General features: G+C 42.8%; 1 protein-coding gene across 2 annotated transcripts in view; it reads left to right on the top strand.

Annotated features, from left to right (window-relative positions):
* The window catches only part of LOC147017298 (uncharacterized), a 62,153-nt gene extending 44,841 nt beyond the window's left edge, over positions 1-17,312 (top strand). For both annotated transcript variants that reach the window (XM_085846781.1, XM_085846780.1), the window contains exon 8: positions 16,093-17,312. In XM_085846781.1, coding sequence (XP_085702907.1) covers positions 16,093-16,365 — 273 coding nt within the window. In that variant the 3' untranslated portion in view covers positions 16,366-17,312. The remainder of the gene's footprint in view (positions 1-16,092) is intronic.
* The last annotated feature ends 319 nt before the right edge of the window (positions 17,313-17,631 follow it).

Here is a 17,631-nt window from a genome sequence, read left to right as displayed (position 1 = left end):
GGCTTTAACGAACTCAACGTTTTTTTCTCGAGCATGGTAGTGACGTCATGCTGCGTCACCCAATCGCTTCACCTCTTGATTCTCTCCCGTGGAACCGTGCGGTGAAAACGGCACGTTTGTGTCTCCACAGAGTGTACTGGGATATAAAACACCATTTGGTGCTTCATGGTTAATTACATACCTCCACCAGGCTGAACAGTTTACGTTTTGGATCCTGATGGCCACTGATAGGCCGGAGCTGCATCCAGACTGATGGAAGAAGCGACAACGCTCCTGCTCATCCCCCAGGCTTGGAAGAAGATTCATGACCCAGAAAAGGTCATTTACTCATCTTATTTTACCTTAAACATGGGTAATTTCAGTTGAAAGTGTGTTTTCTTGGGGTCCAGGAAAGGATTAATTCACTTTCCATTATTTCTTATTGGGAAAATAGTTTTGGAATCCGAACTTTTTGGAATCCGAACAGCCTCTTGGAACGGATTAAATTCGGATTCTGGGGGCACCACTGTATTTTGCTTTTTTTTGTAGTTTTTTGGGGGTTTTGTCCCCCCCCCCTTCTTCCCCTCAGGGGAGGGGGAATGGGCTTGGTTAAAAATACACATCAACCACACAACTCCTCTTGACAAGACCCTCACTAACAGCACTCTGTAAACATGTACACAATCACCCATCAATGCTCAACCACTGCCCGCCCCCGTTGCACTGTCACCACTGCCCGCCCCCTTTACTGTTACGGTTGTGGGGGTAGATGGAGGAATTTAATAGGAAAGTTAGGATTGAATAGAGTTGTTTGATCCGTTGACGTGTAGAAGACGTCTCTAGAATTAAGTAGGGAAACTGTGAACTTAAGTGTTACGTGTCACCACACGGGGAGGGGGGGTGGTGTTAATTAGATGTGGATTAAGGCTCACAAAATGAGTAGAGTATGTGATTGCCCCAGTTTGTGATTGCCCCCCTAGAACCTTTCCTTATGTTTTTGCATTCACAAGCGAGCCAAACATGCCGAGCAGGCAGAGGCCCTAACTTCCCGGGCTTCGTGCGAGCAAGCCACGCCCCAGAGGTGGAACAGTGGTTCAGCGTGACGTCAGACATGGAGATCAGGAGGAATGCATGAGGTCGGTGTGAGAAGGGCAGCTGTAGTCGTGGTAGGAATGTGGCTAGGACGGAGGATCTTGCTTTATTCTGCTGTCGGCACGACAAAATGGCTTTCCTTTGACGCATGAAGAAGACTGTGTGCGATTCTCATGTTCATGCTGAGGTGATTTGGCTTGCGTGGTGAAGCGAGACACTACCCATTGACTCTTGGCTAGTCGTATGAGACAGGCCTTGAAGCCTTGTGTATGTCACCGACAGCGCGATTCTGTAAAGCGGTGGCGTCGGTGAGGACGATCGACAAAGAAGCTGCACGAGGTCTCTGAGCCTTGGTGTTGAATACCGCTCACGAATTGCCTGACGAACATTCCCGCTGCGAGAGTGGCTTGGCGCCATTTTTAGGCATGCCTACGAAGAGCCTCGATTCCAAGTTCCATAATGACAATCTCTGGACGAAGCTAAAGGCCCTGCCACACCTTGACGATTTAGCCAGCGTATGCCGACGTATGAAAAATTTGTCTAAAATGCTGGCACACGTCGAATATGTTATGGGTAAGTTTTGTATACGTAAAGAGCACGCTGGCATACGTCGTAGTACGCCGAGCTCGTCGACAAATTTTAACATGCTTGAAATTTTTCGACGTATGACTCGCACGTTCCGCATACGCTGGCCATAAGTTGTAGGCATGTTACGCGATCGTTGACACACGTCGACACACGTTACTTGTAAGTTACTCATAAGTCGAAACACGTCGAGGTAATGTTTAGCGTCAGTATTCCAGACTCCATGATTTTTTGTTTTTTTCTTCAGCATGATGGTGATGTTGACACTTCGATTTCTCGTGCGGTTATAATATAATCTCTATTATAATACCAAGCTTGCACACTAAAAACTCGACTCGCCGTCACACGATCCCTATGAAATTGCTGTGGCACTTAGCAGACATGCCGACAATGTTTGGGAAGTCTTGGCGTTCCATAGTACCACTTGCATTTTGCACAATGCGTATTTTTCTTATTCCCCGTGTACGGTCTGTCGTCTGCTACCAGCTATGTTGTACTGCTATCCCGTGCATGTGCACGGGTATCGCTAGTATAATTAATAGGCTGCTGCTCAACGATTTAAATCATAACCGCACTAGAAATCAGTGTCAACATCACCGTCATGCTGAAGAAAAAGAAAAAAACCAAAAAAAAAAAACCATTGAGTCTGGAACACTGACGGGTTCCTCCTGTGTGAACCCCATTTTTATATACGAATTCCCCTAAACGCTGCCAATACGCCATTATACGGTAGCTGAAAGTTAGTAACACGTTCAGTAAGTTCTGTGGTCGTCCGGAAGACGTCAAATACGTCGATATGCGTTGGAGAGATGTTACACATAGGTTCAAAGCACGTTACTCATAGGTTAGAAATAAGTTTCGGGTACGCTAAACATTACCTCGACGTGTTTCGACTTATGAGTAACTTACAAGTAACGTGTGTCGACGTATGTCAACGATCGCATAACGTGCCTACAACTTATGGCCAGCGTATGCGGAACGTGTGCGTCATACACTGACATACGTCGAAAAATTTTCAATATGCTGAAAATTTGTCGACGTACTCGGCGTACTACGATGTATGCCAGCGTGCTTCAGCGTGCTCTTAACGAATACAAAACTTACCCATGACGTATTCGACGTGTGCCAGCGTATTCGGCAAATTTTTTATACGTCGGCATACGCTGGCTAAAACGTCAAGGTGTGACAGTGGCTTGACACTTCGATGTCGAGTGCGGTTATGATTTGAATCGTCGAGCCGCAGTCTTTTAATAGGCTACGCCACGTGATCGTCGGCGATACGCTGCCGCGCTATGCATAAGTTAGACTATCGTTGGGCATAGGTTGTGAACGCCAACACGCTCAGCATTCGTTGGTATAAGTTATCTATATGTTATCGAAACGTTCTGTGTACGTTACTAATACGTTATGCATACGTCCAACTCGTTATGAATACATCCAAAACTGGAAAAAAAACGTTAATAGTTCAGCATACGTCAGCATTTTACATACATTTTGATACCTTGCCATACGCTGGCTAAAACGTCAAGGTGTGACAGGGCCTTAAGTGCTAGAATAAATGGAGGATTTGCTTTGCATTTGTTGCATTTCTCCTTGTTTGTTTTGTTACGTTTGAGGGGGGGGTATGCATTCAAAGGGTAATTAGGATGTTTAATTAGGTATGCCATGCTGTTCGAGTTTACCAGGATCTCGATGTAATAAGTAGCAATTCAGTGGTGATAAGTTGTCTAGTAAATGTTCATTTCTTCAAGGGGGGAAATGATAATTGTCACGTAATTAGATAGGGACACGGGATAGGGTAAGGGTGTCTGCATAAACCCCTTTTAGTAGTCCCTGGAGACTGGCCGTGACGTCACAGGACAGTGCAGCGGATGGCTCCGCCCCGTGATCACGATTGGCAGAAGGCGACGGCGGTGGGCCAATAAACGGCTCGATTGGAAGTGACGAGGACAGGAGGATAAAAAGGTTCTGTTCGGGGTCGAAAAGGGAGAGGAAGAAGATTACAACCAAAAAGATCGTGTTTTTTTTGGTGGGGAGGCTGTTGTGCCTTGTTGTGCTGATTCGATCGTGTTCTTGATCGTGTCTTGGAGCCTTGCTGAGCCTCGTGCCTCACCTTGGTTGGCTCTGGGGTTCTGCTGACTCGGGAGTACGGGGTCGAACGGCGGGCGGACCTGCCTCCCTCTCCTGCTCGCAACTTGGCGCCAGAACTGGTTCCCTGGCGGCTGTGAGCGGACTTGGGCCAAGACCAGGAGGTCGACAGCACCACGGTTTCTCCTGCCCCCCTGACGAGAGCAAGGCCAGCTTGTCCGACGCCGATCCAGGGACAGTTGCGTCCACACCACAGTCCAGCATGACCACCAGAAATAGCTACGTTTTGTGTGTGTGTGTGTGTGTGTGTGTGTGTGTGTGTGTGTGTGTGTGTGTGTGTGTGTGTGTGTGTGTGTGTGTGTGTGTGTGTGTGTGTGTGATTGGCGCCTTAGAGGGATTGAGAACTGTATATTCATTGGAATTGTCTGTGTTTTTTCCCCATGCCCGATCCCACACCATCCCGTCGAATCGCCCCGGATCCCTCTTCTTGCCGAGTCTTGTTATTTCTGGTAATAATAAAAACGAATAAACATCATCAACTCAGTGAAAAGTGACTCGTGCCACCTTCCTCGTCCCATTTGCGATAGAGCGATTAGAACCGCCATGTTTGGGTTATAAATAAATAAACCGCCTCCATAGTTTCGGCTCATTCTACGTTGGCGGGACTGTTCAAGTCCCGTGGACGTCACAGTATTTAAGTCTGTGTGTCGAGGCGCCTCAACTTGGAGTTTAATTTACCTCACGTATTTATAATTTTTACATTTATAATTACCCTTATAAACATTGCTATTGTCATAAAATACCGTGTTCATTTTAAGTTGCTGTGTCCGTGTATTTGTCATCGGGTTCGAGTATAAACCCCCCTGTGCTGTGCTTCCCCGTGCCTCCGTCACTGCCAATGCGCCCTGCCCCTCCCGTGCATAATCTCCGAGGATCAATGTGTCCGCCTCCTATTAAGGAAAAACCGATTGACCATCTGGGCTGGCAGTGTTAACCGCCTGTCACTACAATTTGGGCCGGGGGGGATTAACCTGGACCGCCAACTCCATTACAATGCAATGAGAATAAAAGAAATCCAAAGAAACTAAGGTGCCTCACTCTGGACTCAATCACAGACGGGAAAGGGATGTAACCGGGGACTCAGCTCTGGTTGTAGCAGGGGGAGGATGGGTGTGGAACAGCCATGAGCAGGTGATGAGGGATGAGGTGTTTGGCAGGGCGATGGGGCAGATGATGAGACTGGCAGGACGATGAACAGGTAGCAGGCAGACAAGAACAGCACCATGGCGAAGGCAAGCAGGCAGGAAAGAAGGCACCACAGAGTAACCGTTCTTTGTCCCTGGTTCACCTTCTTTCTCTCCTCCTCAGGCATGAATCTCCTCAAACACTCTTCAGACTGATTTCCTCACTCTATACGTTCCTTCTCTCCACCTGTATGGTGCACATTTAAACAAAACAAAACTTTAGCTGATGTGTTCCTACTTATTACATCGAGATTACTTAACTACTCAAACATGGACCATGCTATTCCATACATTTCTATCTGTTCTATGGAAATATCCATCCCTCTCCCCCCAACCCCCTGCCCCCCAACAAACGGCATACGCATGGCTGTGATGTGGCTCACTAAATGAGTGGAGCACTGTTTTTAATCTCCATGGCATTCGACTGCATGTGCAGTATTTTTTATTTCGTTGTAGCAAAAAATGTGAATGCAAATCAAAAAACTTGCTGTAAAAAGTCCGTTTTGTTGCAAAAAAATGTAAACCAAATGTCATGAATCGAGGAATACCTGTACTCTATTGGCTTTCCTTTAGTCTTGTCCTCACCCATGATCTTTTTTAAAATTCTCAATAATCCAGTCCTTTTGTCTGCCTGTACCTTAACTATTCACTTTAATGTATACAAGGACGTGTTTAAAAGTAATGCCCCCTATATTTTTTTTCTCCAAAAAAGGTTGATATTGAATGAAACAGACAGATACCAACATCAATATTTGTTCTACCATGGTGCATATTTATTTCTCAACATAATCACCACTGTGGTCCACACATTTCCTCCAACATTCAAGTAGTTTTGTAATACCATCATGATAGAACTGTGCATATTGCTGACATAAGCACCACTTCACAGAGGCCTTGACATCATTGTCGGAAGAAAAATGTTCTCACGAGGTGTTCCTTTTGGCCCAGTCACACCTTGACGTTTTAGCCAGCAATGGCAACATATCAAAATGTATGTAAAACGTTGGCTTACGCTGAACTTTTGATGTTTTTTTTAAAGATTCGGACGTATTCATAACGAGTTGGTCGTATGCAAAACATATTAGTAACGGACACAGAACGTTTCATTGTCTTATAGATAACTTAAACCAACGAATGCTTAGCCTGTCGTCGGCGTTCACAACCTATGCCCAACGATAGTCTAACTTACGCATAGCGCGCTGCACGTATCGCCGACGATCACGTGGCGTAGCCTATTAAAAGGCTGCCGCACAATGATTCAAATCATAACCGCTGGAAAAATGGAAGTGTCAACATCACAGTCACACCTTGGCGATTTTGCCAGCGTATGCCGACCTCTGAAAAATGCGTCTAAAACGCTGGTACACGTCGAATACGGTATGGGTAAGTTTGGTATACGTGAATAGAATGCTAAAGTACGCTATCATATGTCGTAGCAAGTGGAGTACGTCTTGAAATTTTAAACGTGTTAAAAATTTTACTACTTACTTGCCGTATGCCTCACACGTTCTGCATGCAATGGGAATAAGTTGTACGCACGTATGGGATCGTTGGCACACGTCGACAAAAGTTACTTGTAAGTTACTCACTCATAAGTCGAAACACGTCGAGGTAATGGTTAGCATCAGTGTTCCAGACTCGCTGGTTTGTTTTTTTGTTTGTTTGTTTTTTTTCTTCGGTATGACGGTGATGTTGACACTTCGATTTCTCGTGCGGTTATAATATAACTAATAGGCTGCCGCTCAACGATTTAAATCATAACCGGAATAGAAATCGAAGTGTCAACATCACCGTCATACCGAAGAAAAAAAAAACCCAGGGAGTCTGGAACAATGACGATAACCATGACCTTGATGTGTTTCGACTTATGAGTAACTTACAAGTAACGTGTGTGGATGTGTGTCAACGATCGCGTAAACGTGCCTACAACACGTTACTCATAGGTTAGAAATAAGTTTCGGGTACGCTAAACATTACCTCGACGTGTTTCGACTTCTGATTAACTTACAAGTAACGTGTGTCAACGATCGTATAACGTGCCTACAACTAATGGCCAGCGTCGCGGAACTTGTGAGTCATACGCTGGCATAAGTCGTAAAATTTCAAGCATGCTAAAATTTGAGGACAACCGCAGAGTAAAACAATGAAAGCCAGCGTACTACGACGTATGGCAGTGTTTTTCAGCGTGCTCTCGATGTTTCCAAAATTTACCCATAACGTATTCGATGTGTGCCAACGCTTTAGACAAGTTTTTCAAAAATCGGCATAAGCTGGCTAAAACGTCAAGGTGTGACTGGGCCTTTAAGTTTGGGGGGGGGAGATAACAATCTGATGGAGCCAAGACAGGGTTGGTGATCCTTTGTGGTGGTACTCCATTGACCGTCTCTTGCTCTCAGGATCGTAATTGTGCACTCAACTCTCATCTCCAGATGCAGTCGTCAACATGGCTTGCAGAGCTATTTCTGGTTGCTTTAAACCAATGTGAGTGGACGACCTCTATTTTCTATGTGGTATTGTTCCACCTCCAATCAGAAGGGCAGTCTCCTCACAAATAGAAAGGACCAAGCAGGAATATGACTCTTGCCACCCACTTGTTCAACATGAGCCATTACCTAAGAGGTTGAATTCCAGGAATGGTTTCCTTCATGGTGTTCAGCCCCTGGATGATAACCCCCACGGCTGCAGGATAGATGCTTTGTCAACACATCTGCAATCAAGACCTGCCACTTGACCCTGAGGACTCCATGGCAAAAGTAGCCAGTGAGACCTGGCCAACCTGGCTGTTTCAATTGCCTCAGGATTGGAGTTGGATGCTGCAGAGCCCTTGTGCAGAAGTGGGGATATATATTCAAAATCACCCCATTAATTGTGACTGTGCAGAGGCTCCTCAAACAATGGAGCATTCCTAGATTGCCCTTTCTTGCCAGAGGCTCGTGGACCAGACTATCTGAAGGCTCTCAACTCTTGTACCAGAGCCTGTGTTTTGTAGTGGCTGGGAAAAGCATAGTGACATGAAAAAGAAGATCTCATCTCCATTCAGTCATCCTAACTCTCATCTCCAGTGCTTCACAGCACTGACAACCTCATACTGACCTCTGCCATCTTGACAAAGGTGACACTGAGCCATCTAGTGTCGGAATCACAAAACATCACACACAGTGGCAGGAAGAAGTAACATGCAGATTGTGCTTTGTTTCATTCCAATATATTTACCTGTTTTTGGGAAAGAACAAGAGGCATTACTTTTCAACACACACTCGTATATTATGTCTGTACCTTGCCTGCTGCTTCTTATCAATCATGCTAATTTGTCTACCTTCCACCCTCTTTATTTTAACTCCTCCAGAAGCCTCGACCTGCATATACCAAAATGTAATAAACCAAGTATTTCAAAGGAGCCTTCCCCCACCCCCAACCCCAAAAAACTTCCTGTAAAAGTTGGGGAAGTTATGAAATGTAAACTATTTGCTTTTAACAATTCACGTCATATACCACTTGATGTCACATCCATGGCATCATAAACTATCTTTATTTTACATTGTCCTGTTAGGCTGTGCCTCAAAGGAAGTATTTGTCTGTGGCCCATTCCATGATTCCAGCTGTTTCTTTTGCATGGTGTCACATTGAGAAACTAGAGTGGCACTTGGTAAAGTGCATACCTCTGTCAGGCTGAACAGTTTATGATTTGTATCCCACTGATGGGCCAGATCTGCATCCGGACCTGAACCAAAATCAAATCGGCTTGTTCTTGTCACCTAACTTACTTATCCACCAAGTTTCGTCATAATCCGTCCATAACTTTTTGTGATATTGTGGTATTTATCGTTTTTGGCTCGCTCCCTCAATTGTGAAGAATCACTGAAATAATTCTCGCATCTGGATTCTGATCTTCACCAAAATCAAACTGATTAGTCCTCGTCACACACCCAACCTATCCACCCAGTTTAATCTGAATCCGTCCACAACTTTTTGAGATATCCTGCTTAAAGACACACGAACAAACAGAGGTTAACCCATAACCTTCGTTGGCAGAGGTAACAAGAAAAAGAGCAGAGATTGCAGACCCTTGCCAGGACTTCTTTTGAGTGGTGTAATTTTTTTTTTATAGATATAGGTTTTAGGGTAAATCCAATATGACAGCCAACCATGTGACTTATGATCGAATGTGAACCTTTTGATCCTCATGAATCAGCGGTCATACGTGTAAAGTTTTTTTCCTTGATCTGTTCAGCCGCTTCAGAGAAGATTTTTTGAAGGTTATATATATATATGTGTATATATATATATATATATATATATATGTATATATTTTTTAAACAATATGGCTGCCGAATCACGTGACCGATGACGTAATGATATTTTTTTTTCTGTGGACCACTTTATCCTGAGATGACCCTCAAAGATTTTCATACTGATCGGAAGTGGAGTTCTACATATACAATTTTGGCATCATAACGAGGGCACCGATGATGTCATAAAAAATCAAATTCATTCCGCATGAGTAGTAGTTGCTATGTGCCAAGTTTTAAGTTTTTCCTTGGTGCGGTTTCAGATACAGAAGTCCAAAGTTTTTTTTTCCAATATGGCTGCCACACCACGTGACCAATGACATCATAATTATCATTAAAACATTCTACATGAGTAGTCGCACCAATGGTGAAAATTTTGTCTCAATCCAACAAGCGTTTGTGGAGAAAAACACGAAAGTTCTGTGCGGACAAACCGACCAACAAACGGACCCAAATGCAATCAATACCCTCTCCTTTGGCGAGGATAATTTTTGTTTTTTTAATCTCTAACCATTATACATACACAGACCAAACTTGACTGACCATTGCACTCTTGTGCAAAAAATGATTTTGGGGTGGGGGGTAGTCTGAAAAATGGATGTTGACCACTTCCTGGTTAAACTCACAAAATCCAGGCTTACCGCACACATCCTCTTTTGTTCCTCCTTTTCTGCCTATATGGAACTGCCTTTCGGGCTTCAAGTTGTTAGTGTACCACAATCTCATGTCATCCCCCATCCATAACCACAAACTGAATCCCCTGCTCTTGATGCATTGATCTGTGTGAACATCCTCTTCTACCCTGCAGTCTGCTCAGCCTTCTATTATAACCCTACCTAACCCAACCCTCTTACTTGCAGGTTTGTGTGCTTGCTCTGCTCTTTACTCTATTCTTGTTTGTTCTTGCTCTTGAGGTTTTTCTTTTAATCAGTTTTTTTTTGTGCAACTGCAGACTTACTGTCAGTATGTTGCCTTTTTATCCTCAATCACCTTGATCTACCCTGCCCAGTGTGTCTTCCTTGTTGGAAAATTAACCAGAAATCATGTAAATTATTTGAATGAATTGTAGCAAAGATGTTGGAACAAATGAGGTCAACCAGTCCATCTGTCTCAAAATAGTAAATTGCAATTGTAATGTTTCCTCATCGAGTGACGGTATTTAGCCACACTTATAAATTGGCACAACATAAAGTTGATCAATGGAGGAGTCTATATTGATACAACTATGTTTAGCTGTTGTAAATAATTTCTGCACAGGAGTATGATACAAGGTTTGTTCCCTGAAGGAAATGCATGAGACTTTGAATGAGAGTGATAGAAAAGGAGAGTTCTCGAATGCCAAGATTTATGCCTTTCATCTCCATTGCACATGATCACCAACTTGCTTTCTGGTGCACTAGAAAAGGTTATCCTCAAGCTCTTTTAATGGGCGACTATCCTGTCTGGTGGTCACTTTTGTCGATCTGCAATGCCTCCTTGGAAACTGCCGGAAGACTTCCTTGTCCACCAGGGGGCAACGTTGCCGTGCAAGTCCAGATTTCCAAGATTTGCACAGGAAACTTTAATTGGAAAATGCAGAACCAAGGACTATGGTTGGTGGTTTTTAAAACGGTTATAAATGTACCCAAGTATGCATGGTTCATTAAACAGAGCTACTTGTGGGCTGATCCAGTTTGACGTATACACAAGCAACAAAAACATTTTTTTAAATGCAAAAAGTTGTTGGGATGTGACTCCAAAAAGTATGTAAACATGTTAGAGGAATGGTTATGATCATGTGAAGCCATCTCCACCTCCATCTTTCTTTCAGTGGCGGTTGTCCATAGATGTGTGTGTGTGTGTGTGTGTGTGTGTGTGTGTGTGTGTGTGTGTGTGTGTGTGTGTGTGTGTGTGTGTGTGTGTGTGTGTGTGTGTGTGTGTGTGTGTGTTCGTGTATTCATGTCTTTTCTGTTCATGAATAATTGATAGGTCACGTGGTTTGGCAGCCGATTAACACGAAACTTCACAAACTTGATCCCTTACCCACTTAGAGGCAGAATGTAAACTTATGATGTCATAGGCCATGTGGTTCGGCAGCCATACTGAATTGAAAACAAAAAACTTCAATAATCTTCTTCTCTAGAACGGCTTACTAGATCGATCCAAAACTCCGCCCACATGATCTAAACGCTTTAGGTAATTTCAGGTGTAAATGTTAATGTCATTGGTCACATGGTCTGGCAGCTATGATGTTTTTTTTTGAAGAATAAACCTTCAAAAATCCTCTTCTCCAGAACCACTTGACATCGAGGGGAAACTTCACACACCTTCCCCAAGCCTTCGGGACACCAGGGTGTTCATTAAGAATTGATGTCACATGGTCTGGTAGCCATGTTGGATTGAACGAAAATCTTTTCAAAATATTTCTCTTAAACTGCTTTATCAATGGACGTGAAACTTCAGTTATTTAGTAGTCATGGCGAATGTATGTTTTAAATTTCAACCTTATCGGACACATGGTCTGGCAGCAAAAATAATTTGATTCTTTGAATCTGGGTTATTTATTTATTTATTTATTTATTTATTTATTTATTTATTAATGCCCCAGCACACAAAGTTGCCATAGGCATTATATTTTCAAGTTTTCCGTCCATGCGTTTGCGATAGGTTTTCGTTTCCGCGATAACTTAAGAATGAAGGATCGAAGTCAAACTTGGTACAAGTATTATAATGATGTGCAGATGAACTTATTAGATTTTGGGGTCAAAAGATTGAAGGTCAGGTTGGGGAAAAGTTATTTTGCTGCACTAACTTGTGAACCAGTGATGGGATTTTGACCAAACTTGGTATAAGTATACAGTGTGGTGAAAAGATGAACTGATTAGATGGCGGCATCAAGAGGTCAAAGGTCAGAGTCTGTTATAGGATTTTGTTACCACGATAACTTAAGAACGCTGAAAGGATCCTGAAGGGTTTTTTATGACATCATCGGTGCCTTCTTTGTGACGTCATAATTGCAAATGTAGAACGCTGCATCTGATCAGTATGAAAAATTTTCAGCATCATCGAAGGATAAAATGGTCCACCAAAAAATGACGTCATCGGTCACATGATTCGGCAGCCATATTGTTTTTTATTTATTTTAAAATTATTAAAGTCAGAATTATTTAATTTTTGGAAACTGATTGTTTTGGTTTTATTGATTAATATTATTATTATTGTTGTTTTTTTTTTTTTTTTTTAATAAGGCTCACTTGGCTGTAACCTGGATTGGTTTGAGGGTAGAGGAGTAGCAGCTGAAATGCGAATCCTATCCAGATTCCTCTTGACGACTTCATCTTTGCTTTTTACTCCTGAGCCCGAATTGGGCTGAAAAAGGGGTATTGGCGTCATAGGCGTTGTCCGGGCGTCCGTCCGTCTGTCAACTTTTGGTTTCCGTCGATTTCGAGGAGAACGCCTCGTGCGATTAAATCCATTTTTGCAGGGTGTGTTCGGGTTGAGCAGAGGAAGGTTCCTTTCGAAAATGGGCGCTCTGCGATTTTCAATGCGGCCTCCATGGCAGCCATCTTGAAATTGGTTTCCGTCGATTTTGAGAACGCCTTGTCCGATTAAATCCATTTTTGCAGGGTGTGTTGGGGTGGAGTAGAGGAAGATTCCTTTTGAAAATGGGCGCGCTGCGATTTTCAATGTGGCCTCCATGGCAGCCATCTTGAAATTGGTTTCCGTCGATTTCGAGGAGAACGCCTTGTCCGATTAAATCCATTTTTACAGTGTGTGTTGGGGCTGGGTAGAGGAAGGTTCCTTTCGATAATCAGTGCGATGCGATATCCGATATGGCGGCTAGGGCTGCCATCTTGAATTTTGTTTCCAGACAATAACTTGAGAATGGCTTGACAGATTGATTTTATTTTCATGGGGGTGTTTAGAGGAAGGTTCCTTTCGATATTCAGCGCAATCCGATATCCAATATGGCGGCTAGAGCAGCCATATTGAATTTGGTTTCTGGACAATAACTTGAGAACGGCTTCACACATTGATTTTATTCTGGCGAGGTATAATGGGGTTGAGTAGAGGAAGGTTCCTTTCTAAAATGGGCATGCTGCGATTTTCACTGTGGCCGCCACGGCAGCCATCTTGAAATTGGTTTCCGTCAATTTCGAGGAGAACGCCTTGTCCGATTTAATCCATTTTTGCTGGGTGTGTTGGGGTTGAGTAGAGGAAGGTTCCTTTCGAAAATGGGCGTGCTGCGATTTTCAATATGGCCACCATCTTGAAATTGATTTGCGTCAAGGGGCTGAGGGATTACGCCCGCTTTGCGGTGCTATTTTTACTTGTTTGGGTTTCTTCTGATTACTCCAATGCAGGACTGTACCTACTTGGTCTTCTATTTGATCTGAATTTAATTTATTTTAATCCCATTGTAAATTCAATTGAATTATGAATAATAGTAAGAAAAAGTCACGGTTCAGGGTCAGGTGTCCAATCAAAGCAGGGTTGCATCAAAGCGGGACATCTTGGTACCCGGTCATCACTGCCAGCAGTTATAAAGTGGCAGTTCTAATTACGTCTTACTAATTATGTAACACACCAGTACACAAATGCCACACAAAATACACCACACAAAACTACACAACCACCACACAACACAACACACCACTCAAAACGACACCTGCTGAGGGTCTGCAATCTCTGATTGCTCTTTTTCTTGTTAACTTTGTTCTGATTTACAAATGTTGACGTACAAACTTTATATATGTGCTCACATTGTATTGGTACTATACATATTTTATAGACGATCTCACATTCTAAATGGTTTGGACTTTATAGAAATATGTGTTGTTGCTGTCGATTGACCCTGTGCCTTACATGAACAGGGCAGCGGTACGGAGACAGCCAATTGACCTCCCGGGAGCAACCCAGAATACATGGAATAGGGAGTCACCCTACTTCCTGATAATATTCCTCTGTTAACCACACCCATACAAGTCTGGCACTTGGGCAAATTATTTAGCCACTCCAACCCCATCAGGCTTATTGATGGTCATAGTCCCACCCACCCCTCTATTGCCTTTCTATGCCTTTGTGAATGAATGCAGTTTGCTTACTTTTCATGGATTCCTTTCAAGCTATTAAAATTTCGATCAGTTTGCACCTTCCCACTATATAATGCAGTAGATTCGTGTTTAAACAAAGTTCGTAGTTTAAACCAATTTTGAATTAGTCTGTCAGAATAATAATAATAATTGATAATTACACTGGCCACTTTATAACTGCTGGCAGTGATGACCGGGTACCAAGACATCCCACTTTGATGCAACCCCGCTTTGCTCAGATACCTGACCAATCAGGTCCTCTTTATTCAATTGAATACATAATGGGATTTTTTTTTTTTAATTCAAATCAAATGGAAGACCAAATAAAATAGGTCCTGCATTGGAGTCATCAGAAGTAACCCAAACAACCAAAAAGCAAAGATGAAGTCATGACGACAAACCTGGATAGGATTTGGGTTTCAAGGGGTTTCAACTGCTACTCCTTTACCCTCAAACCCATCCATGTGCAGCCAAGTGTGCCTTATTAAAAAAAAAAAACACCAAAAGAACCCAGATTCAAAAAAATATATAATTCTGGCTGCCAGACCATGCATCCAATCAGGTTGAAATTTAAAACATATTTTCCATCACTCCTAGATCATAATTTTGAAGTTGCACATTGATTGATGCAGTGGTTCAAGATAAGTAAAAAAATAAATAAATATATTCCTTCAATCCAATATGGCTGCCAAACCATGTGACCTGTCAATTATTCATGAACACCCTTGTATGTTCAAGGCTTGGGAAACGTGTGCAAAGTTTCTCCTCTTTCCAGCTGTTCTGGAGAAGATTTTTAAAGGTTTTAAGGTAAATCCAACAAAGCTGTCAAAGGTGGGGAACTTTTTGTTCCTCATGGATAGCTGGTCATACCTGTAAAGTTTTGTCTTGATGTGTTCAGCTGTTTTAGAGGGTTTTGAAGGGTTTTTTAATTTTTTTTTAAATCTGCCTGCCAAACCACGTAACAACATCAAAAAATTTTTCTGTTGACCAATTTATACCTCGAAGACTCAGAAATTTTCATACCAATCGGATGGAGCGTTCTATGTACGCAATTATGACGTCCTAACGAAGGCACCTGTAACATCATTTAAAAAATCACTTATTTCCCACCGGAGTACTTGTCGGGTGCCAAGTTTAAATTTTTTCCATGGAGTGGTTTTGGAGATAAATGTCCACCGTTTCTCCTTTTTTCCAACATGGCTGCCACACCACTTGACCTATGACGTCATAAATATCATTAAAACATTCCACATGAATAGTCACACCTATTGTGAAAATTTCGTCTCAATTCAACAAGCGGTTGCAAAGAAAAAGGAATAACAATATGCAGACACGTATGTACGTATGTATTATGTACGCACGTACCCAACCGGTTGCTTAACCCCACTTTTCGCTTTTCATGGGCTAACAATAGGTTTCCTTTGTCTTTCTGGCTTGGAATCCTAATCATAAAAAGAAGAATAATGACAAACGGGCAATTTTGGGTCTCATTTTTCTCGTTCTGCGATGATGTCCCAAAGTTTAATGAGTTATTGGATGGAAAATTCCCTGCAGATGACTGGTATGTAATTTACAAGTTTATATTAAGTAGGTTTATTGGTTTATCTTGGTGGGGTTTTTTATTTTATTATTATTATTTTTTGATGATATATGGTGTGTCTGGACCATCCCTTAACTGACTTCTTGATATTTTCGCTTTCCTTTGTTCTTCACCTCTTACCTCTTCCATTTTCCATCTCTCAGGCTGCAAGTGAGCTGCAAGTCGATGAAGAGCTGCGTATGTGCCCGCGCTGCCAGTCTCCGGCGCGCTACAACCGTGTGCAAGAACGAGCAATATGTGTGGCCCTTTCTTGTACGTACGATTTCTGCGAGCGCTGCATGTGTACGTACCATGGCTCGAGACCATGCTCTACCTCCAGTCTCGTAGCGGGCTCCACTCTGGGTTTACGCTCTCGGCGGGGAAACGAAGGTGTTCCAGGTACCAAGCAGAGCAAGCAGAGGTTGCGGAGGCTCTGACGTTGCAGCCACATGATGGCAATCTATGCGTAGTGTTTACAAGTATTTCAATCCAATTTATGGACTGTGTTTACACTGAGAAACAGGCCTCCATCCTGAGCCGACTATTGGAGGCAAGTAAGAAGGAAAGGACGTTAGGCTAATTGGCCCAACCAAATGTTACCTCTTTGACAAATCACTGTCCCTCACATGTTGCCATGCTCAAATGCTAGCCTAGAAAGTGCGTTGCTTTCCCTTTTCTGCCACATCTTGATGAATATTCTCACAATTGCTCCGATTCAGGCCACGCTGTGCCCACGGCATGGGCTTGTCCACACCGACGGCTCAGTTGTGGCACGACCGCACGATGGCTCGTCCTCTCCAACGAGTCAATTTGTGTGAGCCAATGACGTTCAAATTGACTGCGCTCTCAATCTAATATGTTCTATGCAGTTTTTGTTTGCTTTGAACAGCCCGAGTGCTTAATGGATCCCTGCAATTTATCCGAATGTTTACCATGCGTGTGTGGTGGGGGAGGGGGGGTGATTTGAGGAGGAACAGAGCGAAAGGTCTTCCTTTGACGTGAACAAGCCATTGCTTTCAGATAAATTGTGATACTGTGAACTGCCTGTATGAAAAGAAGGGGCACAGGACCAAAAACTTGCACCATTTTCACTTTGCACTGTTTTATTCCGTTATTTTTATCGTGTTTGTACATATTGTGTGCAGTTCTTTAATCCCTTTCCGTCGGACAAATACGGTACCTCACATTTTACTTGTTTTTACCACCGTTGTGAGGTTTTTATTAATATTGTTTGATCATAATTTTCCCCTTCTCCCCCACCCCGTTTACCCCTTTTTTTTAAATTGTGTCTGTGAAACCAGAAATGTACAGATTTTATTTGTATATTTCCTATTATGGTTTGTTTGTCATAAAAAAAAAAAATAAACCTTTGTGCATTTCCAAAGGAGATTGTTGTGGAGTGATCAGTAATGGCAAGTTTACTCGCTGAAAAACCTAATTTTTAACTTTGTCCACATTAACTATCTCTTGCAAGATCTGCTTTCCTCACTCACCCTCACCCCCTTCCCAAATTGTCTTGGGTTAGGTGAAGGGGTGTTAAACCATCCTTCTGGTGGTTAAACCACAAATAGTGTGGGATTAGGTGAGGGATATTCAACCATCCTTCTGGTGGTTAAACCACAAATAGTGAGGGATATTAAACCATCGTTATCGTGGTTAAACCACAGGGTGTATGATTCACTGAGGGAATTCGAACAATCGTT

The sequence above is a fragment of the Eptatretus burgeri genome, chromosome 11, assembly GCF_056783735.1.
Source record: "Eptatretus burgeri isolate ZD-2024b chromosome 11, Ebu_testis_v1, whole genome shotgun sequence".
NCBI lineage: Eukaryota > Metazoa > Chordata > Myxini > Myxiniformes > Myxinidae > Eptatretus > Eptatretus burgeri.
Note: the sequence above shows the minus strand (reverse complement) of the source record. Positions and strands in the feature narration are given on the sequence as shown.